We start from the raw sequence: 25,013 nt of genomic DNA, 5'->3' as shown, positions 1-25,013 counted from the left end.
TAATCTGGCATTGTGGTATAGTAAACCACCTGTGTAATCCTATTGTGATTATTCTTAGATTGGATGAATAAAACTGCTGACTCATTCATTCATTCAACAAATTCTTATTAATATGACTATATACCAGGTACTGTTGAAACGTATACTGACTGGATCAAAAGAATGAATAAATAATGTTCCTGCATTGAAGATTTATTAATTAATCAGTTAATTAATTAACTTATTCTCTGAGTCAATTTTAGGCAAATTGTGAAATCATTGATAATCTTTAGCTGTCAACTAGTTCTTCCCTCTTCAGAAATGGCCCTTCATATACTAGCCAGCTTGTTCTTTACTGAATGTTTACAGCTTTTGGGGTGTGTCCTCTTCCTCATTCTCTTCTTTCATCTGTCTTATCTCTCAGTATTAGGCTCTCTGATAAAGAAGTCCATATACTTTTTTTAAAAATGGAAAGTAACAAATGTTGGTAAGGATGTGGAGAAATTGGAACCCTCATACATTGCTGGTAGGAGTGTAAATGTTGCAACTGCTGTGGAAAACAGTGTGGCAGTTTCTTAGTAAGTTAAATTCAGGATTACCATGTGACCCAACAGTTCTACTCCTAGATATATACCCCAAAGAACTGAAAATAGATCTTCAAACAAAGACTTCTTTAGAATGTTCATAATAGCACTATTTACAATCATCATAGAGTAGAAACTGTCCACATGTTCATCAACTAATGAATATATAAAAAAAAATGTAGGATATCCACATAATGGAAAATTATTTACTATTAAACAAATGAAAACATTATGCTGAGTGAAAGAAGCTGGACACAAATGTCACATATTGTAGGATCCCATTTACTTGAAGTACCTGGAATGGGCAAATTCATAGAGACAGAAAGTAGATTAATGGGTTGGGTAGTGGAGGGGAATGGGACTGATGCTTAATAGGTACAGGGTTTTCTTTGGGAGTGATGAAAATGTTCTCAAGTTAGATAGTGAGGATAGTAGCACAATATTGTGAATATACTAAGTGCCACTGAATTGTACATTTTTAAATGATTAAAATGATAAATTGTATGTTACGTATATTTTACCACAATCTCAGAAGAGAAAACTATAATAAATGTTCTGATGGCAAAAGCCAAAGAAAACCTCCAAGCTTTAGACCCTCTCATGTAATGCTGTATTTTAAAACATCTCTCTAGCATTAAAACCTTTCACGCTCTTAAAAGATGTGTATTTGAATGCCTTTAGGATGGGTCTGCTATTGTTTGCCTCAGTACCACTTCTCTCTATTGTATAATTCTGGCTGATTTCTATAATTTTGGTGCCATTTGAGTTATAAGTTCTGCCTTTATGGAATAATTTTAATGGTGAAAATTCCAGGACAAATCTTTAGGAAGAGGGCATGATGAATCCTACACTGCTTCTCAAATCTCACTATTTAGGCATGGGTGTAAACATTTATTGATTATCTGTTTCTAGGCATTTTGCTAACTTGTCATACAAACCGCACAAAAATTTTATGAGGTACTAGAGGCCTGGTGCACGAATTTGAGCACAGGTGGGGTCCTGCTGGCCCTGCCCCTGATCGGGGGTGTGGGGGGGGGGCGATCAGGGGTGGTTGTCCAGCTGGCCCCACCCCCTGGTCGAACTCCCGGTCAAACTCCTGGTCAAGGGGACAATTTGTATATTGGCCTTCTATTATATAGGATATTTTTCCACTCTAAAGGTGGAGAAATTAAGATTCAGAGATTAAATAACTTCCCCAAGGACGTAGAACTAGTAAGTGGCAGAGCTAGCATTCAAACCAAGGTCTAATTCCAACAAAGTATTTTATAAGCCTGGTTTTACCTAATTTCATTCACCCCCAGTTTTAATCCCATTATTACTGTCATTCTCGCTAATTTCATAGTCATTCACATTGGCACGAATTTTTTTAAATAGCCCATTCCTTGTGTTTATTTACCCTGATAGATTTTCATATTATCACTCCAGTGCTTATGAAATTATGTCTAGTGGTCCAGATTCTGGCATTCAGGGGTTTTCAAACTCTGATCACAATCTATTGTTCCATCTGAACAGAAAGTACTTTTCCATTTCTGTCTTTGTTAACACTGTTTGCTCTATCTATAGTGTTTTCCCAAATCCTTTTTCTCTATCAATTTCAACTGAGATAGTATCTCATTCTTATATCTCAGTTATAACTCAGAAACAGAGCCTCCATGCCTTCCTCATCCAGTAGGTTGAGTAATTAGAGTTCCCTAAAATGAGTATCAGAAAGCCTTTATAAAATTCAAAGAAAGGAAAGTCAGATTGTAACAGCTGTCAGACAATGCATTTTCCTAGATGCTTTCATGCTGGTGAGTACATTTTTCTTGTGAAACATACTAGGGCATTATTTTAAAGTACTATTTTGTTTTGTTTTGTTTTGCAGGTGTTGCTGTATATACTGGAATGGAAACAAAGATGGCGTTAAATTACAAGAGCAAGTCACAAAAGCGATCCACAGTAGAAAAGTAAGAAAACTTTTCATTTATTTGCATATAAATATGACTGTGGATGTGTATATAATTCATTATGTATAATTTTTTTGTGTATAAAAGTATATTTGACCCCTATATAATGTCAAATCAACACAGGATGATATCCCTGAGGATAGGGATGGTTTCTTATATTTTTGTATACATGTAGCATTTTGCACAATGTTTGGCATATAGTAGATGCCAAATTATGACTTTAAAATAAATATTATCTGATAATAATGGAAACACTTGATCAAACTAACCCTCCTGCAGATAACAGTGGTAAAATCTGGACAAAATATTTAAAAACACACACAGTAATTTTAAAGCTCTGGAGAGTGGCCCAAAAAAAGACAGAAACTGGCAAAGAATGTACTCTTGAAAGACAGTATCAACAAGGAGAAAAGTTTAAGAATGTAGCTTTTTTCCTGAGGGCACTCTCAAATTCACGGACTGCAAAAGGCTAACACACACACAGCAGGGGCAAATTATGAAATCATTGATATTAGGCTTTCTGATAAAGAAGTCCATATACTTTTTTTTAAAATGGAAAGTAACAAATGTTGGTAAGGATGTGGAGAAATTGGAACCCTCATACATTGCTGGTAGGAGTGTAAATGTTGCAACTGCTGTGGAAAGCAGTGTGGCAGTTTCTTAGTAAGTTAATACTAAATATGTTTCTAATAAACATATTTTTAAACTTACTTATTTATTATTTTTTAAATCCTCAAGAGCTCTAAACCTGCACATAAATTATTTCCATATTCTTGGCTGACTATTAGAACTATACATGTGCAGGGGAGACCCCAGTGGGCTTGACAATGAAACAGTAACGGTATGTACCAGCAAGCTGAAAGATCTGAGCAGAGAATTTTGCTGTTACCTGTTGCAGTGGAGATAGTGTTTGGTATTTGAACCTAGCCAAGTTAACTTCCTGCTAAAATTAAAAACCACACTCTTTGACGAACCTAAAAGGATACACTATGCAATCAAAAATAAGCAGATGTTAAGAAAATGTATCTTGTACTCAATAGAAAAAGCGCTCTGGTAACCACCGTACTGTTGTTTGTGTCGATGAGTTTCAGTTTTATATCCCATATGAGTGAGATCATATGGTTCTTAGCTTTTTCTGACTGACTTATTTCACTTAGCATGATAATCTCAAGGTTCATTCATGTTGTTGCAAATGGCAGTATCTCATGTTTTCTTATGGCTGAGTAATATTACATTGTATATATGTACACCATCTTCTTTGTCCAATCATCTATTTCTGAAGGACATTTTGGTTGTGTCTTGGCCACTGTGAATAATACTGCAATGAAAAGACGGGATGCATATATTTTGTGAATACATGTTTTCAAATTTTTTGGGTAGATACCCAGAAGAAGGATTGCTGAGTCATATGGTAACTCTATTCTTAATTTTTTGAGGAACTGCCACAATGTTTTCTCTAGCTGCTGTACAGTTTGCATTCCCACCAGTAGTGAACGATGGTTTTTTTTCTCCACAATCTCTCCATTCAACACTTGTTTTTACTTACCTTGATGACAATAGCCATTCTAAAAAGAAAAAATTTATAAACTTCCATGAATTTTAAAAGTTTTGCTCATCAGACTGTTCATTTAAGAAAAGGAGCAAGCATATTGTTTTGGAAGACAGTATTCTCAAAACATCTATATTATAAAAGGCCTGCGGCCCTAACACCGTAATGACCAAAGACCGGCACGGGTGGGCGGGGCTGCATGATTTCAAGTGCTGGGCTTCTAGAATATGTGATAAAGGACTTGTATCTAGAATAAATAATAATACATAGAAAGCTCCTATAAATCCATTTAAAAAAAAAAGAAAAACAGCCCAATGAAAAAAATGCGTAAAAGACTGGAACAGATACTTCACAAAGAAAATACACAAATGGCCAATAAGCACATAAAAATTGTTCATCAATATTTAATTATGAGAGAGATACAAACTAAAACTACAAAGTGATACCAGAACACACTGGAAATGCTGAAAATTAAAAGGACTAAAAGTTCCAAGTTTTAGCAAGGACCTGAAGCAACTGGATCTCTTCTAAATAATCTATGGATCAAAGAGGAAATCTCAAAGCACATTTTTAAAAATATCTAGAAGTAGGGAAAATACAGTGTGTTAAATTTTGTAGGATGCAACTAAAACGAAACAGAAGTAGTAGGTTATAAATAGGAAATTTATTATAGGAATTGGCTCACCTGGTTTATCTGTTTAAGACTTGATATGACTTAAATTGTGTTATTAACTTCATACCATCAACAGACTGACAATAAGATTCCTTGAATTCTGACAGAATTGAAAATAAATACTTCATAAAGTATTTGCGTAGGCCATGAGGCCCAACAACCTGCCTTCTGAAGCTGGAGAACTAGGAAAGTCGATGGTGTCATTCAGTCTGAGTCAAAGGCCAGAGAACCACGGGGCAGTGGGTATTACCTGGAATCCATATCCCTGAGAACCATGAGCCCTGCTAGCCCAGCTAAAAGAGAGAGAATTCACCCTACCTTCACCTTTTTGATCCATTTGGGCCCTCAATGGATTAGATGATGCCTGCCTACCTTGGTGAGAGCATATCTCTTTAAGTCTACTGAATCAAATACTAATCTCTTCCAGAAACACCATCACAGACACACTCATAAATGGTGTTTTACCAGCAATATGGGCCTCTCTTAGTTAGCCCAGTCAAGTTGGCACATAAAATTAATTGTCACAGCACTAAATAGTAACATTAGAAAAGAAACATCAATAATAGAAACTGAAATTAAAAACTATACTATTTGCAATCATTCCCAAAAATGAAATATCTAGATGTACATCTAACAAAATACATACAGGATCTGAATGCTGAAAATCAGAAAATGCTGATAAAATAAACAAAGACCTAATATTAGTCTTGTCTAGTGAAATATTGTAATATTAAGCTAGCCCAGTGAAAAGAAGAGGGATCTAAAGTCAATTCCTGACTTGTGTGAATTTGGGAAATTTACAGAATGATTTTTGGGCTTTGGTCCTCATAGAGTTTTTATAAAGATTAGACAAATTAGTGGATGTGTTAGTTATGTTTACACTTAAAATTACCTAAGTACTGAAAATATAAAATAATCCTAAAATAATTACTTAGACCAAAACAGCTGGCCAAAGCTATCATGTAGTATTAGTGTTTTGAACAGTAACATAACTATAAATAGGCTTATAATCTTACTAGAGGCCCAATGCACGAAAATTCATGCAAGAGTAGGCCTTCCTTCCCCCTGGCTGCCGGCACCGGCTTCCCTCTGGCACCCGGGACCTGTGCTGCTTCCTTTGGGCTGCTTACAGGCACCTGGGACCCAGGCTGGCTTCCCTCCGGTCCCGGCTTTGTCAGGAAGGACGTCCAGAATGACGTCCGGAAGAGGTCTGGTCTAACTAGCATATTACCCTTTTATAATATTACCCTTTTATTATTATAGATATAGATGTGTTGGTTATTTTATTGCTGGTATAGATTCTGTTGAATGGTCATTTCTTAAAAACAAAGACTGTGTCCTTTAAATCAGTGAGGTCACCAGCCTTTCGGATCTCACGGACCACCAGTGGTCCACGGACCACTGGTTGGTGACCACTGCTTTAAATAGCTACCGTAATATCATATATTTTAATATCTTATTTAGTATCAGTATTATACAGGAATACCCTACTTCAGTGGCATAGCAGTAACACATTTAACATGTATTCTGTGAAAGGTACTGAAAATACGTTCCTGTGATTATCTGCTTTGTGGTCTCTTGAGATCCAGATTTGTATTCCAATATTTATATTTTAATCTAAAGTGAATAGTAGCACATAATTGATATGTTTTATATTCTCTTTTTCTCATTTCAGGTCAATGAATACATTTTTGATAATTTATCTAATAATCCTTATTTCTGAAGCCATCATCAGTACTATCTTGAAATACACATGGCAAACTGAAGAAAAATGGGATGAACCTTGGTATAACCAAAAAACAGAACATCAGAGAAATAGTAGTAAGGTATTTTATTCTGTTCTTGACTCTGCTGCTGTAAAGGAAACTTCTGATAGGAGTGACCATTCTGACCTTCCGAAAACCATTACTATTGAAGGATGACAAAAGGATATTGCACACTTGAAACCAATACAAAATATTGAAATTAAACTGTAATTGAAATAAAAGAATCACAGTAGATGAAAAAATAAAAACAAACGGCATTGCAAATGAAGGGTAGCCAGCCTGTATGTATTGGTATACTTTTTACACTTTAGGACATGAACAGTTACATTTTCTATGTCGTGATTTGAATAGTTACAAGAGGTCACAAAAATTTAAGTCAGCTGTATTGGCATCCACTTGAATACTACAAATTCAGTTTTTTATTTCTGTATGTTACAAGTGAAATAAAGAGTAAGTTGGTTTATTTTCAATTCTGCCAGAATAATTCAAGGAATCTTATTGTCAGTCTATTGATAGAATGAAGTTAAGAACACAGTTTATGTCATATAAAGTTTTAAACTGATTAAATATGGACTACCAAGAGAATTTAACCTACAATATGGGTAAATAATTGTTCTCCAAATTTCACTTTAGATTAAAATACAAATACTGGGATACAAATTTGGATCTCACAAAGCAGATAATCTCAGGAACATATTTTTAGGACCTTTCACAGAATGCATGTTAAATGTGGTACTACTATGCCATTGAAGTAGGCTATTTCTGTGTAACCTGTAATTTAAGAGTTTTAAATTCTAGCAGTTCCAGGCTAGCAATTTCATAATTTTTAAAAACTACACTCAATTTTTAGTTAACTGTAATTTTGAAGAGTAAAAGTAGAATGGTAAGCATATTCCAGAGGTTATAATTAAAATTTTGCCAAAAGCAGTTTTAGACACACCAGGTTTTTGGTGGCTTCTGAAAAGTAACAAATAATTTGAATGTAACCAATTTTTTCTTTTACTTTGTTTGAGAATCTAATGAGCAATAAAACTACCAAGGAAATGTGTTAAAAAGACAACTCAATAAATGAATTTTAGTCCATGAGACTATTCTGCTTCAAAATATAGTTAATGGTCTGTTTGGACTTGAAACTTTCTGATAACTTTCTGCAGTAATACTGAACATAGTTTTATATTTTCACATATCAAATAATCATTTTTCCCTCTAGATTCTGAGATTTATTTCAGACTTCCTTGCTTTTTTGGTACTCTACAATTTCATCATTCCAATTTCATTATATGTGACAGTCGAAATGCAGAAATTTCTTGGATCATTTTTTATTGGTTGGGATCTTGATCTCTATCATGAAGAATCAGGTCAGAAAGCTCAAGTCAATACTTCTGATCTGAATGAAGAGCTTGGACAGGTAATGACCCTTTTAATTTGTTTTCCTGACTTGTTATTTTAATCAAAACACATGTGCAAAGACTAATAAAACAGAAAACATTAGAAGGCTTTTACCAAAAATAGCCCTACTTTGCTCCACATCTAATTTTGTTTTCTATGTTTCAGTTTTAAAGCTGTTATTTGTTTGACTGGTGATGTATTTTATATCATCATATTTGTTTAATACTTCATTCTCATTCTTCCTAGTCTAAAAGTTTTTTATTAACTTGAATAAATAAATGACATCTCACCCAGGCAGTGTGGCTCAGTGGTTGAGCATCGGCCTGTGAACCAGGAGGTCACAGTTCAATTCCCGGTCAGGGCATACTAGTATGCTCAGGTTGCAGGAGGCAGCCTATTAATGATTCTCTGTCATCATTGATGTTCCCTCTCCCTCTCTGAAATCAATATATATATATATATATATATATATATATATATATATATATATATATATATTTTTTTTTTTTTTTAAATAAGTGACACCTCCTAAGATATCCTTCTTTAAATTACAATTCGACATTTGCTATAGATACTGGGCAACCTTTAATATCACATAGCAGTGGTAAAGTATATTATCTTTTATTTCTAGTTTCACCATTTGCTAGTTACTAGTATATGATGGGGTATGTTACTTAATTATTCTGTTTACCTTTACTATTTCCAAAATAATGAACTTTGAGGTATAGTTTCTCATGTATCTTTATGTCTTAGTCAAAACAATTTTGCTCCAACTTTAATTCTACCTCCCTTGTTATATATTGATCTTTTTATTCTGCAGTTTTGCTGAACTCACTTGTTAGTTGTAGTAGTTTTTTTCAGTGGATTCCATGACCTATATACAAGGTCGTGTTATCTGCAAATGGAGATAGTTTTACCTCTTCTTTTCTAAATAAATACCTTTTCTTTTTTGTTGCCCAATTGTCCCGATTAGACCTTCAGTACAGTGTTGAATAAAAGTGGCAAGAGCAGACATCTTTGTTTTATTCCTGAAGTTGGAGGGAAAGCATTTAGTCTTTCTCCATTAAGTAAGATGTTACATGGGTATTGGTAGATACATTTTATCAGGTTGAGGAGTATGCTTTTATTCCTAATTTCTTGAGTGTTTTTTTAATCATGAAAGAGTATTGGATCTTGTCAAATGCTTTTTCTACATCTATCGAGATAACTATTTTATTATTAGAATAAAGATCAAGTGCGATTTATTTTTATGGTGGGTTTCACTGATTGAGTTTTATATGTTGAACCAATCTTTCATTCCAAAGATAAATTTCACATGGTCATGGTATCTAATCCTTTTTATATGTTTCTGGATTTGATTTGTGTCTATTTTTATAAGGGGTCTATAGTTTTTTTCCCTTTGTGATAGCTACCTCCTGTTTCAAATGCCTTCTTTCTCAAGTCATCATTGCAATAAGCAGATTCTCATCATAATTCTAGTTGTATCAAGAATTGAGTATTTCAATCTTCGCTTTATGGACCTACCTTCTTTTAGGGTTAGTTTTCTAGAATTAGTCTCAGAGTAATAAAATTATTTGTCTTATTTACTTTTTAAAAGATGTTTTTAAACATTTCTCCTTTTTACTGATTTGTTTCGTGCCCTCATTTTCAATTTCCTCTGTCTGTCTATTTTAGACAACTTTCTACCTCTCATTTTTTGTGTTGCTATCATTTTGTGTTTCTGTTTCCAGCTCTATACCAGTTCTCCTGAACCAGATTCCCTTTCACACTCTAGGTTCATTACTAGTAAGCATGCCTTCCATCCCTGCTCATAGATCAGTCTATTTATTTTTTATTGATGAGAAAGAGAGAAACATTGATTTGTTGTTCCATTCATTTATGTATTCACTGGTTGATTCTTGTATATCCTCTGACCGGAAATTGAACCCACAACTTTAACGTATCACAACAATACTTTAACCAAATGAGCTACCCAGTCAATGCTCAGAGATCATCTGTGAGTCCTACTAAAAAACATCCAGGAGATAAAAAGAAGTACTAATACTACATTCAACTCCACAGGTGAACATGCACATACAGATGCCACAAACTTCAAAGTGTATATATTTTAAAATGTTTTCTGTTACCCTGTTTTGTTTCCATGGCATCTTTAATTATTTAATGGATTATCAGAATCAGCTTCAATATATCAGTTTTAATAGGCAGACTTGACTTGAGACAGAGGCCAACTTTTCTTGTTTAACGTAGGACTGTGAACACAAAGGTTGTGTGTTTCTTTTTTTTGTTATTTTTTCTATCTCTAGGTGGAGTATGTGTTTACAGATAAAACTGGCACACTGACAGAAAACGAGATGCAGTTTCGGGAATGTTCAATTAATGGCATAAAATACCAAGAAATCAATGGTAGACTTGTATCCGAAGGACCAACACCAGACTCTTCAGATGGAAACTTAAGTTATCTTAGTAGTTTTTCCCATCTTAACAACTTACCCCATCTTACATCCAGTTCTTCTTTTGGAACAAGCCCTGAAAATGAAACTCAACTAGTAAGCAATTTTTAAATTAATAAATAGGAGTTTCATTTGAAATAGTTCTCTTTGTATTAGTGGGGCAAGAAATATGTATTTGAAATATATATCCTTTGGTTTAATACTGAGAATTTACAGTCACTTAATATGTGTTTGTAAATGGAACTAAGCTAAGGAAAGCCTACTGCCTTTAAGTAAAGACTTTGCTGAGACAGAGCTTAAATTTATTTAATACTTTCTGAGACCTCACTTCTTCCACAAGAGAAGTTTCACCTTTACTTGCAATTTGGTTATGCCTCTTAAAAAGTTGACGGGTCATAAGCAAATGTGACATTTTACTCTTTAAAGTTAGAAGCAACGAGCTGTTATTTAGGCAATTCAAAATTGTAGCATTCTTATTCTAGATCTTAGGTTACCAAAATATGAACTGTATTTATTTGCATTTTTTAGAATTCTGTTTCTGGTTTTCTAAATGTCATTTGGGATTGGTATTGAAGTGTGAATATTAAATTATGTATTTACAGATTAAAGAACACGATCTCTTCTTTAAAGCAGTCAGTCTCTGTCACACTGTACAGATTAGTAATGTTCAGACTGATGGCATTGGTGATGGTCCCTGGCAAGCCAGCCTTGCACCCTCCCAGTTGGAGTACTATGCATCTTCACCAGATGAAAAGGCTTTAGTGGAAGCTGCTGCAAGGTAGGTTAATCTGATTTCCAAATCATCAGAAAAAAACTTTTTAAATAAAAAATGTGAAAACACTAGTATTTGAATTGTCAGACAAAATTCATAAACACATAGAGGTAGAAATTTATTTTAGTTTTTTTAATGAGAATTTGAAATGTATCATTAATTGCTAAGTTTGCAGTAGAGTCATATTTTGATGTGATCTCTAAAAATCTGGTTAATATGAATAATATAATCTGTGAGAATACATGTGTATTGTTTTGGACCTACTCTGATCCTTCAAGTTCTTAAAAATAGTGCTATATTAAGAGGAAATATTTTAAAATCCATCTTAAACTTGTATTTTAAATATTTTTATTCAAGCTAAGTTATAATATATTGTGAAACATGAAATATCATTCCCTAAATTTTATATTTTTTTCTCATTTTAATCCTAGGATTGGCGTTGTATTTATTGGCAGTTATGAAGAAACTATGGAAGTTAAAATACTTGGAAAACTGGAACAGTAATTATTTTCTTTATTGTAATTTTCTATATATCAAGCATTTAGTATAGAACAGATTTAGGTAATTTGTGGCCTACAGCCTGTTTTTGTACAGCCCATAAACTACATTACATTTTTAAGAGATTGTTTAAAAAAAAATAAGAAAGAATATCTAACATAGACCATATATGTATACAACGCCTAAAATATTTACTATCTGGCCCTTTACAGAAAAAGTTTACTGACCCTGCTCTAAAATGATATTATTACATTGTATTTCATCACAGTAATAACAATATTCTGCTTTGAATCTTCTCTATTTTAGCTTAATGGTTCTTGAATTTATTTATATTTATTTTTACACACTCCTAGGGTAATGATTTTTGTAAGTTTCTTACTAATAAAGAAAAACTTTCTTATATTTTCTATGATTTTATCTTTTAAACATTAAAGAACAGCTATCTTATTTCCTCTGTATGATAAATTAGGCCCATTCTTACTATAGTCAAATCTTTCATGATTTTATCAGTTCCAGTCATCTCAACTCTGGCTGTGCATTTTTAGACTGTGCTTTTCCAAACTAAGTAGAGCTTTTTCTTTGGCTGCTTTCATGTGGGAGCCTGTCTAGCTCATTCTATCAACTTAGAAACCATCATTACAATCAGTGTTTATCTTTCATATGGGCAAGGCATTGCATATGTACATCATCTATAATAATAAAAGCGTAATATGCAAATCGACCATCCGGGCAGCCTTCCGTACAACCACGCTATGACACGCACTGGCGCCAGGCCAGCCAAGGCAGGTGCGATGCAGTTGGTCAGGGGCCGTCATCACCCCACGATCGCCCCAAAGAGGGAGGCCCAGGATACCCGGCGGCGCTGGGGCAGGTGGTCAGGGCGTCCCTCTGCGTGGCAATGGGTCACGGAGCCCCGGCCAGGTGGGCGGGGCCTCCCTCTGAGGAGACATTGATGGCAGAGCCCCACAATTGATCCCCCCACAGACGGAGGCCCAGGCCACCTGGCTGGCAGCAATGTGGCAGGTGGGCAGGACCTTACTCTACAGGGCAATCGATCTCCCCAGAGAGGGCGGCCCAGGCCACCGGCCAGTGATGTTGTGGTGGGTGTGTGGGGACGGCCAGCTATCTCCCACAGAATGAGGCCCAGCCAGCTAAGTCATCGCACCCCATGCCTATTGCCCACAGAGGGAGGTGACCAGTGGGGGGTGGGGGGGGATAGGAGCAGTGCTGCTCAGATGGCAAGCAGTGGCAGGGGCAGGGCTAGCTGCTGGTAGCCAGGGGAAGGAAAGCTCTGATAGGCCCTGATCGCCGGCCAGGCCTAGGGACCCTACTTGAAGGGTCCTGGCTTGCGAGAGGGCACAGGCTGGGTTGAGGGACTCTCCCCGCACCCCCCCCGCCCATGAATTTCATGCACTGGGCCTCTAGTTGTATGTATTCATCCAGAAGACTTTTTAGCCTACACCTGACCCATCCATGCAAATTTTTTTACTGCTCCTTAGAGAGGCATTTGTTCCCCCACCTATATACATGTATTCTGTCCCAGGTTCAGAATCACTGCTATAATGAGCCTCTGTTATTCATGTGAGTGAGTGTATTTCTTAGGTGTGTTTGGGCAGAAAAGAAGAGACTCAATTACATTTTTTAGTGAGAAGGACATGGAGCTATGGGCAGATCTGGATTCCATTCACAAACTTATTTGACGTTAGGCAAATCACTTAATCTTTCTGTGTTTAATAGTCCTCATTTGTAAAAAGAGATAAGACCTACCTCCCTTGGTTCTCATAGGTCTTAAAGCACATACGATATGTAAAGTGCATGGCATTTGGTAAGTGCTCAATAAATGTTAATTCCTCCTATTTGTATCTTCTTTTGCTAGTAATAACTCATAACCAGTCATCTTGAAAATGTAGTTGAGGTTAATTTCTTGTTCTAAATTAATTGTTTTTATCTTTAATAGGTACTCTTTCTAAATATTTACTTGATATTATTCAAAAAGTAAAGTTTGGTCTTTTTTTTCCCCTATTAGGTACAAACTGCTTCATATTCTGGAATTTGATTCAGATCGTAGGAGAATGAGTGTCATTGTTCAGGCACCTTCAGGTAACCAACCTGAACTTTTATGAATTTTTATTTATCTAATATTAAGAGCTTGATAACTCATTTTTCTTTTTAGGTGAGAAGTTTTTATTTGCTAAAGGAGCTGAGTCATCAATTCTCCCTACATGTATAGGCGGTGAAATAGAAAAAACAAGAATTCATGTAGATGAATTTGCTTTGGTGAGTGCAAATTTCTATGATTTAAAAAATCTGAAAGATATGTATATATACCTATGTATCATATATATATACACACACATACACACACACACACACATATATATATATATATATATGAAAGATTTGGGGTTTTATTTTTGCATTAATTTATCAAAAATTATAGAATTATGTGTTGGATCCATGTTCTTTAGTTAGAAGTTGACTTTTAACCTGTTAAAATGTGTCTTGTCTTTGAACCTATTATAATCAGGGTACTTCTAGCAGCAAGGACCACTCAGATTACTATATTAAAAAGTGGGGAGGGTTACTAAAAAAATACAGGGGAAATCCCAAGGATGTGGAGAAATTGGGACCCTCATACACTAGTGGGAATATAAATGATATAGCCACTTTAGAAAATAGTTTGGCAGTTTTTCATAGAACATGGAGTATACTAAATGATACAGCAATTTCACTCCTAGGCATACACCCTAGAGCAGTGGTCGGCAAACTGCAGCTCGCGAGCCACATGCGGCTCTTTGCCCCTTGAGTGTGGCTCTTCCACAAAATACGTGCGGGCACGCACATACAGTGCTATTGAAACTTCATGGCCCATGTGCAGAAGTCGTTACTTTATGGAAGAGCCACACTCAAGGGGCCAAAGAGCCGCATGTGGCTCGCGAGCCGCAGTTTGCCGACCACTGCCCTAGAAAATTGACAACATGTCTACCAGAAACTTGTACACAACTGTTCTCAGCAGCAGTACTTCTAATAGCCAAAAAATGTAAACACCCAAATGTCCATCAACTGATGAATGGATTAAATAATATGTCATATCCATATAATGGACTATTTGGCCACTGAAAGAAATGAAGTACTAATATATGCCACAACATGCATCAACCTTGAAAAGGTTATGCTGAGGGAAAGAAGCTAGTCACAAAAGGCCACAGAGTCCATTTATATGAAAGATCCAAAATAAGCAAATTTATAGTGATTGCCACAGTGGAAGAGGAGGAAGTGTAGTGTCTGCTAATGGATGTGGAATTCCCTTGGGTGTGATGAAAAGATTCTGGAATTAAATGCTAAAATAATTACACAGTTCTTTGAGTTAACTAAAAATTAATGAATTAGCCTCTTTAAAGGAGTGAATTTTATGGTATATGAATTATGTCTTTCAATGAAATAATGTAGGAGAATCTTACAGAAACAAAGTGCCACAAATTATGTGGATAGAAAATTTTTTAAGCAGCTCTCTCAGTATTAGGACCTCATGATCTTTCATTCCGGCTTTTCTGTAAATGTACTCATCTCTGCTCAACTGCCTCCTTTACTTATGGTTTCTTTTTTCCCATTACTGTTCCCTAATTGTTTATGATGGTTCATTTACCACACTGTAACATCCATGAGAACAAAGATATTGTTTTACCTTACTATCATATCAGTATTCAGAACAGTGCTGGCACATAGTTGAAACTCAATAACTGTTTGTTATAGAGTAAACTAATTAAGTTCATTTGTTAATAAATCTCATAGTCCTTTAAATGTTATTTTAACAGAAGCATTTATTTATACGTGTGGGTCATTTGCAAATCAACAAATGCCAATATTTAGAAATATGCTAAATAGTATCATATAGTATTTTAAAATCTGCCTTTCCAAGTTCTGTAATTAGAACATTTACTTTGGGTTTTTCTGAGGAAATTATATAGCAAGAAAAGGAACTCTTATAAGCTTGTAAATTTATATACCAACTTTCAAATACTAATACCATAAGAAAAATTTGAACCCAGTAGTATCAGAAAATCAAGCATATACATTTTAAAATTCTATGTAATTCCAGTTCACCAGTGAAGATGTACTGATACAATTTTAAATCATTTAGTAGCTCTAGAAAGTATTGGTTGTTTGATAATGGCCACCTTACAGACTTCTTTATTTGAATTGCAAGTTTGTCATACCATAAAACCAGGAGTGGGGAACTTTTTTTTGGCAAGGGCCACTTACATATTTATAACATAATTCGTGGGCCATACAAAATTATCAACTTAAAAATTAGCCTGCTATATTTGGTCATACATTTAATTAACTCACTCCTAATGCTTTGGCAGGGCCAGACCTTTTATGGCCTGGACGTCCCCACCCCTGCCATAAACCCTCAGGAAATGATAGTCCCTTTGCTTAAAAAATTTCTTATGAAGTAGGGAAAAGTGGATTTGTAATGGTTAAAACAGAAAAGTAGAACCTGGGGCTGCCTCTCTCTTGATAATCATGAAGGTACCATTATGGAACTTTCTGGCTTTCCAGGTAAAACAGTTTTAAAACCACAGATAAGATAATCTTATGATTGTATCTATTCTCTAATATACAATTTCTTAATTGTTTTGAGCAACTTATTAAGAACTCCTTAGAAATTGAAAGAGTTATGATAATAAGTGTTCCATAACTCAGGTCACTAGGACTTTTTTGTCATTTCATTTATTTTCTGTCACTAGATGATAGTACTTTTTAAATTATTTGTAATTGATTTTTTGTATTGGGGTCCTCAGTTTTATTTCAGTGACTTCTTAATTCCCCATTAGTTATTTTTGTTTAATTTCTGTCTTTAATTTTTCTGTGTTAGAAAGGGCTAAGAACTCTGTGCATGGCCTATAGACAGTTGACATCTAAAGAGTATGAGGTAATAAATAGACGCCTATTTGAAGCCAGGACTGCCTTGCAGCAACGGGAAGAGAAATTGGCAAATGCCTTCCAATTCATAGAGAAAGACCTGATATTACTTGGAGCTACAGCAGTAGAAGACAGGTAAGTATCAGATAAATAGGCAATATCATTTTTCTCATTCAAGAATTTTTTTAGCCAAGTGTTCCTAATTTATGACATAAATTTCATTTATTAACATCCTGTAATTAATATATTTAAAATCAAAATCAGCAATTAAAGCCTTTTTCCCATCAGTGTGTATAATTTTCTTCTAGCAAGGTATCTGAAATAGTTGAAAAAAATACAGCTATGTATAATTTTGCCCATAGACCTAAATTTTTAGGATATTCTGCAGTATGTGCCATACAAAGACGTTAAGCACCTACTTAATTCTCCAGCCTCACCTGCCACTACTGTGTCCTTCCACTTGATACTTCCATAGTACCAAACTGTCCGTAGTTCTCTGAACAACAAGTGTAGTTAACACTGTTCTGTTTTGTGGCTTTGTTCCTTGGCAAGGCTATGCCTTCTACCTGATTATTCTCTTACCCATTTGTGAATACCTATTTATAAAGTACTAGAAGCCTGGTGCATGAAAATTCATGCACTGGAGGGGAGGTCCCTCAGCCCAGCCTGCCCCCTCTCACAGTCTGGGAGCCGTCAGGGACGGGAGGCGACCTGGAGATCAGGGGAAGGCGATGCCCCCATTACACCCCTGCCGGCCCTGGTTACTTGAGCCTCGGGCAGCCCTAGTTGGCTGGGCAGCGCCTCGCACTGGCCCTGGGCGGCTGGGGGGCTGAGGGCAGGTCCGGCCACACCGTGTGCCTGCCGTGCCCCCTCCCCGGCTGGGCTGAAAGGACTGTTGGACTCCAGCAGGGCTGAGGGGACTGGGTGTTGCCATCTTTATGATGGTGTGATGGTCAATTTGCATATTCCCTCTTTATTAGATAGGAAAGTTCAAGTATTACTTCATTCCACTAAACCTTTCCATACTTCTAAAAGAATTTAAAAAGCTCTTTTTGTTAAGTCTCCATGTTTTGAAGATCTGCATTGTCCTTGTGGCAGTATATTACAACTAGAGGCCCTGTGCATGAAATTCGTGCGGCGGGGGGGGGGGGGGGGGGACGGTGTCCCTCAGCCTGGCCTGCACCCTCTCCAATTTGCGACCCCTTGTGGGAGGGGATGTCCAATGCTGGTTTAGGCCCTGTGGGATCGAGCCAAAACTGGCAGTTGGACATCCCTCTCACAATCCAGGACTGCTGGCTCCTAACTGCTTACCAGCCTCATTGCCCCTAACTGCTTCTGCCTGCCAGCCTGATCGCCCCATAACCGCTCCCCTGCTGGCCTGATTACCCCCAACTGCCCTCCCCTGCAGGCCTGATTGCCCCCAACTGCCCTCCCCTGCAGGCCTGGTTGCCCCCAACTGCCCTCCCCTGCAGGCCTGGTCCCCTCCAACTGCCCTCCCCTGCCAGCCATCTTGTGGTGAACATCTTGTGATGACGTTGCGTGATGCCACCTATGCTTTTATTATACAGGATTATTTGTTTAATGGCTTTGTTCTTTATTCGCCTGTGAATTTCTTGAGGTCCATTTATTCTTTGTCTTTGTTTCCAGCACCACTCTCAATATGTGTTTCACAGTTTCTTGAGTTAAATTGAAATCTGTGAATTAAGTTGAATTCTACAAATTAATCCTTATATTTTTCTCGACCTCTTAGCTTAGATCTATGTGTGTTTGCATTAGAAAAACAAACAAACAAGAGAAAAAAAACAACCCTAGGTTTTCATTTACTTTTCAGTTGTCCTCATGAAATTTCTGAGACTCACCTGAGGCTATATAGTCCTTTATTGTCCACAGTCTAATTTTTGAACTGCTGATATGAGAGATTTTCTTATCAAAAAAAGAGAAAAATCTTATAGTAAAACTTAAGACTTTCTAATAAAATAGTTTATGTAGGACATATACTTAATTGGTACTATAAAAATCAACTTTGAAAATATATTCTTAAAATATGAGTTTGTAATAAATGAGGCATGTGGCCCATCGGCCAAGAGTTTGACATGTTTGTAGATTTTATGTTAAATAGATGATCACTGATTTAGTCATTCTTGTCTCTTTCCTAATGGGGGGAAAAATTCAGTTTTATCACTGAACTGAATGTTACTATAACATTCTTAGGTCAAGAAGTCCAGAATTTACCTTACTTATACTCTGTGATTTATATTTAAAATACAATCAGAAAAGTATTTTCTACTGCTAATTTTGTTTATTTTCAGACTGCAAGATAAAGTTCGAGAAACTATCGAAGCATTGAGAATGGCTGGTATCAAAGTATGGGTACTTACTGGAGATAAACATGAAACTGCTGTTAGTGTGAGTTTATCATGTGGACATTTTCATAGAACCATGAATATCCTTGAACTTATAAACCAGAAATCAGACAACGAATGTGCTGAACAATTGAGGCAGCTTGCCAGAAGGTAAGAATATAATTATCTGAATCAGATAGTTGAGGGGTAAGTAAACTATGGCCCACTGCCAGTTTTTTAATGCCCATGAGCCCAAAATAATTTTTATATTACTTGATGGATGAAAAAGAATCCAAAGAATAATATTTCATGTTGTGAAAATTATATAAAATTAATATTTTGATGCCTGTGAATAAAATTTTGTTGGAACACAACCACCTTCATTCATTTACATGTCATCAGTGAAAGCTTTTGCACTATAGCAACACAGCTGAGTATTTACAACAGACCTTATGAAGCATTTTTATCATTTTTCACTGCTGCTTGATACACTTCAAGTTACAGCAACTCAATAGTGTCTTGAGTGCCACACATACTGCCATCTAACATTTTACTTTTTTTTTTTTTTTTTTTAATATATTTTATTGAGTTTTTACAGAGAGGAAAGGAGAGAGATAGAGAGTTAGAAACATCGATGAGAGAGAAACATCGACCAGCTGCCTCCTGCACACTCCCCACTGGGGATGTGCCCGCAACCAAGGTACATGCCCTTGACCGGAATCGAACCTGGGACCTTTCAGTCCGCAGGCCGACGCTCTATCCACTGAGCCAAACCGGTTTCGGCTAACATTTTACTTTTTATTTACAAACCTCACCTGAGGATATGTTTCCATTGGTTTTGAGAGAGAGAGAGAGAGAGAGAGAAGCATCGTTGTGAGAGAAACATCGATTGGTTGCTTCCCGTACAATTGAACCTGCAACCTATGTTGTGTCCTGACCAGGAATCAAACCTGCAACCTTTTGGTTTACAGGACGATGCTCCAACCAACAGAGCCACCCAGCCAGGGCTTACTATATTTTAACTATCATTATTTACTCATTATCTCCAAACAAGAAAAATGGACTTTTAATATCACACTTTTTAAAAAAGATATTCTTATTGATTTCAGAGAGGAAGGGAGAGAGAGAAACATCAATGATGAGAGAATCATTGATCGGCTGCCTCCTCCACACCCCCTTCTGGGGATCGAGCACAACCTGGGCATGTGCCCTGGCCTGGAATCAAACCCAGGACTCTTCAGTCTGCAGGCCGACGCTCTATTCGCTGAGCCAAACTGGCTAGAGCTAATATCACACTTATCACAGTGAAGTGTTGATTATTTTATCAAATTAGATGCAGCGCAATGCTACTTTGAGTGCTGGCCTTCAACAATATATTAAAGTGTCTCTGAATAATAAATACAATGCTTGCACCAGAATGTAAATCTGTGTATTGCTTCTTTTACCAAGAAAATCTTTACAAAATGGGAGTGGGGAGAAACAGTGGAACCTAATAGTGTGGTCAGTAATGTAGTTGATTTAGACACTGATGCAAGCTTCTTATCTCTTCCTGGCAACAAATAGTTTGCCCAGCTGCCAGTAATCATACCATGAGTAGTACTCATATAGCATATGCCCACAAGGGAAGTGTTATCCATGTTTCACCATAGTAATATCTCATGTCACAGTCCATTGTAGGAGTTAATATCAAGAACAGTTATGATTCCTTCATCCCTTTGCTTCCTACTTACACATAATTTAGCTCATGATTTTTTCTGAATGTTTTTATTTAATTTTTTAAAATTAGGATTTACTAAATATAACAATGTTTTTATTTTTGTAAGACTGTATACTCACAATTTGGGAGAATATACTGAGATTATATGTTACAGTTCACATTTAGAAAATATAGTTACTGTGTCTACATATCAGTATTGTAAAATTGAATATCATCTGTTTTATTCATCATATCAGTCACTCTCAGTTCTACTTAATCTTAACTTCAAGGTAATACAATTTAGTTTGTTCCCTGACATGTCAGTTTTGTAATAATAAAGTCTATAGATGAATGGTCCATCTTTCAGTAAGAATCTTTTGTTTACTAAGCGAGTGTAAATAATATGACTTCAAAGTATCTTCAGAGGACATAATTATTTTCTTTTTTAGAATTACAGAGGATCATGTGATTCAGCATGGGCTGGTGGTGGATGGGACCAGTCTATCTCTTGCACTCAGGGAGCATGAAAAACTATTTATGGATGTTTGCAGAAATTGCTCAGCTGTATTATGCTGTCGTATGGCACCACTGCAGAAAGCTAAGGTATGTTTGTGTTATAAAAAGTTCAATTAAAGATACGTAGATCTAAAAGTATTCTTTAAGGTTAATGACTTAACTAGGTCTATTTGGTGGTATGCAGTATATGAATCTTAACTATGGGTCAGTCATTTCTCATATTATGAATTTTAACCATGTACATTTTTAGACTTTTGGAATTTTCAGAGTCATTGTAGAAATTTCAGCTATTCATAATAAATAACCTAGAAAGTCTGTGATGGGTAGCAATTGTGATTTTTCCTGAGACACAAATTTGAGCTGTGACAACTAAAATTTCACAGTTTAGTTACTTACCGACTGAGGGAGCCTGTAAGACTTCAGTGGTTCTATTGATCTCTGCTTATTCTTGCGTTACTGTGAAATGATAATTCTCTTTATTTAAAATGGCTATTAAGTAATAGAACTTTAGTAAGAAGTTGAAAAGCCAATTGTGATATTAAGTTATATACAAAAATATTTAAATTTCAGCTATGATTCTATGTGAAAGCCTATACAAATATTTTTTATAACTCCAAATTTGTAATTTGAGGTCTTAGACTGTATCCTTCACAAATAGTATCATTTGAAATGTACATCTAAACACTGGTTGTTTCACATATAGATCTAATAAATTAGGCATTCAATAGTTTTTGGCTTCATGGAACTTTCTTATAATGCCTATATTATTATAACACATGTCCCCTCAGTCTGTGGAGACTAAAACTGGAGACCAAACAGAGCTAACATCTAGGTTCTTTATAAAAGTACATTCAAGAATTTCAAAGAAACATTTTTTAAAATTTCATTGAATTTAATTTTGATTGCTTTTTAAATTTTTGAAAATAATTATCTTTGCCTAACAAAGTTCAAATAGTTATTACTTTTTACACAGTTATTAAGCTTTTTACAAAGGTAAACTGTATTTAAAGATTTTTGCTTCCCATAATAAAATCCAAGATAATAATGTGTGGTTTTTTTCGCTTTTTGTTTTTTTTAAAGATTTTTTTATTATTGAAAGTATTCCAGATATCTCCCTTTCCTTTGTCCCCCTTTACCCTTTTCTTCCCAGCCCCTACCCATCCCCCTAGGTCTTCACTACCCTTATCACCCATGTCCATGGCCTGTGTATGTAAGATAATACTGTTCTGCAATATCATTCTGAAAGACATTTCTAACATCGTAGTGGAAAGAGACATCCCTCAAAAAATGAACCATAGAGAATATTATTGTCTAATATAAAATTAATTTTTTTCTACTTCCTTCAACAGAGTCATTTCTGATAAATGACTTTCTATAAATATAAGAAGTTAAAATTTTACCGTGATTGATTAGTTGTATGTCTTTCAGGTAATAAGACTGATAAAAATCTCACCTGAGAAACCTATAACGTTGGCTGTTGGTGATGGTGCTAATGATGTAAGCATGATACAAGAAGCACATGTTGGCATAGGTGATTGTTTTTTCCTTTTTCCCTGAACTTTTAACATTGGTATAATTATTTGGGGATTTTGAATTTTTCTTTTGTAAATAAAGTATAGTATCAAATACATGAATGAAAACTGAATGCAACATGGTAATATAGTGTTTCCCTACCAGAAACCTATTATAATTAGCCCAATATTTCAAATATTTTATTTCCAAATTTTCAAAGACATGAATACCACATTAATGAATTTTTCTTTTCCAATTCTCCTTCATAATAAATTAGCTTTATTGTTACATGTAGTTTTATACTTTTTAAAGTAGTTTCATATATTATTTTATCCCTTTTAAACTCTAAATTTATGATTTACATAGTTACCTTCCTGGTTTTAAATTCTTGTTTTAGAATGTTATTTTTTGTCAATCTAAAGATTCTGCAGCTCATTTTAAAGACAACTTTAGAGATAGAAAATCATACCAAACTAATCCTATATAATAAAAGGCTAATATGCAAATAGACTGAACAGCAGAATGACCAGTCACTATGACTCGCACTGACCACCAGGGGGCAGAAGCTCAATGTAGGAGCTGCCCCCTGGTGGTCAGTGTGCTCCCACATGGGGAGCGCCGTTCAGCCAGAAGCTGGGCTCACGGCTGACAAGCGCTGGTGGCGGGAGCCCACCTCCACGGCAGCACTAAGAATGTCCAACTACAAGAAGGTACAGGCCAGGCTAAGGGAACTCCCCCCCACACACACACACACTCCGAGTGCATGAATTTCATGCACCGGGCCTCTAGTAAAATATAAAATTCCAAATAGCCTTCTGACTTAATAACCTTTATCCTAATTTTTTTCTTTTTTTGCCTAGCATTTTATTGGATTCAGAATACAAATTATTTTATTTATATTTAAAATATCAGTCATTTACTATTTAAACCATATTCTGACCTGTTTTTCTCACTAATTTTATTATACAAATACAGAAGTAAAGAGGACAGTATGGGTTTTTCATTAAAGGATAAATTTTTAGTTTCAGAAAAGAGTGTAACTGGTCCTGTTTTGGAATCATTTCTGTAATACCCTGTGAGTAGTTATTGGGTCTAATGTTTCTATTTTATCTCAAATAAGCTCCTACTTCTTTAGGATAATTAAATTTTCATTTTGAAAACTTAATTTTCTTTCCAGTTTGTTAATTGTTCCCATAATTCTCCCTAACAATTTGATATCTTCCTATATCACATATTAAAGCATAAAAAGCTACAGTATTTATAACAGTTTGAGTCTAGTATGCTAGCAGACAGACTAGTGAATAGGATAGATTTAAACAGATGTTTAAGTAGATTCAGATAGATGTTTAAAACTATTTAAACATAAGTAGGGAAACAACTTACTTGATAAAAAATACTGATAAAACTTGTTAAAGACTGTAAAAAGTAATAGAGGAAAAATTTAATGAATAATCCTTTATTTTGAGGTGTAAAAAGGTCTATTAAGTACAAAACCAAACAAAGCAAGAAAAAGATCAGTATGTGTGGCAAAAGTAAATACTGTCCCCCCAAAATTTTAAAGACAGAGTAGTAAAGAATATTTTCAAAATAGATGACAAAGTTTTAATATTCCTAATATGTAAATTCTTAACAAATTAATAAGAAAAATACTATAGTAGAAATAGGTGGAAGGATGTGAACCATCAGTTGTCATAAAAGGAGAAATCTAAAATGAATACTAGCCGAGACCGGTTTGGCTCAGTGGATAGAGCGTCGGCCTGCGGACTGAAAGGTCCCGGGTTCGATTCCGGTCGGGGGCATGTACCTGGGTTGCGGGCATATCCCCAGTGGGGGATGTGCAGGAGGCAGCTGGTCGATGTTTCTCTCTCATCGATGTTTCTGACTCTCTATCTCTCTCCCTTCCTCTCTGTAAAAAATCAATAAAATATATTTTAAAAAAAAATAACATAAAATGAATACTAAATGTATGAAAAAAGGGTTCAGTCTCTCACTAACAAAGAATGCAAGTTTATATTGCCTGTCAGAGTGACAAAAATTACAAAGATTGATAAAATCTGGAATTAGTAAAGGTATAGATTAGTGAATTATCTTATTTGATGTTTATGGGAGTCAAATTATAAATGTTTCCTGTTGACCTGTCAGTCATGCATCTAGAATTTCTTTGAAGAAAATATGTGAATATGTTGACAAAGACATATTTTATAAACAATGTCCATAATAGTATATTAAGAGACAAAAGTAGATTACAAAACAATCCCATTTTTATACACTTATTTGTATGTATAATAAATGTACAGACATATAGAATATGTGGAAGGAAAAATCCTAAAAGTATATATACCAAAAATAGTTTTTTTTCTAGATGCTGTGAATATAGTTGTCTTTATCTATAACACTTTCAAACATTTTGATCCT

General features: G+C 35.4%; 1 protein-coding gene across 11 annotated transcripts in view; it reads left to right on the top strand.

Annotated features, from left to right (window-relative positions):
* The window catches only part of ATP11B (ATPase phospholipid transporting 11B (putative)), a 108,785-nt gene that overhangs the window by 45,869 nt on the left and 37,903 nt on the right, over positions 1-25,013 (top strand). For 9 of the 11 annotated variants that reach the window (XM_036351207.1, XM_036351202.1, XM_036351204.1 and 6 more), the window contains 12 exons: positions 2,428-2,509; positions 6,407-6,557; positions 7,708-7,905; positions 10,190-10,432; positions 10,939-11,114; positions 11,540-11,608; positions 13,633-13,706; positions 13,780-13,883; positions 16,486-16,667; positions 18,842-19,045; positions 21,020-21,173; positions 22,515-22,617. In XM_036351207.1, the coding sequence (XP_036207100.1) occupies positions 2,428-2,509; positions 6,407-6,557; positions 7,708-7,905; positions 10,190-10,432; positions 10,939-11,114; positions 11,540-11,608; positions 13,633-13,706; positions 13,780-13,883; positions 16,486-16,667; positions 18,842-19,045; positions 21,020-21,173; positions 22,515-22,617 (1,740 nt within the window). The remainder of the gene's footprint in view (positions 1-2,427; positions 2,510-6,406; positions 6,558-7,707; positions 7,906-10,189; positions 10,433-10,938; positions 11,115-11,539; positions 11,609-13,632; positions 13,707-13,779; positions 13,884-16,485; positions 16,668-18,841; positions 19,046-21,019; positions 21,174-22,514; positions 22,618-25,013) is intronic. The other 2 variants (XM_036351206.1, XM_036351209.1) reach the window with 2 other exon arrangements.

Source organism: Myotis myotis, unplaced genomic scaffold (assembly GCF_014108235.1).
Source record: "Myotis myotis isolate mMyoMyo1 unplaced genomic scaffold, mMyoMyo1.p scaffold_m19_p_2, whole genome shotgun sequence".
Classification (NCBI taxonomy): domain Eukaryota; kingdom Metazoa; phylum Chordata; class Mammalia; order Chiroptera; family Vespertilionidae; genus Myotis; species Myotis myotis.
This window is presented reverse-complemented; position numbering and strand designations above follow the sequence as displayed.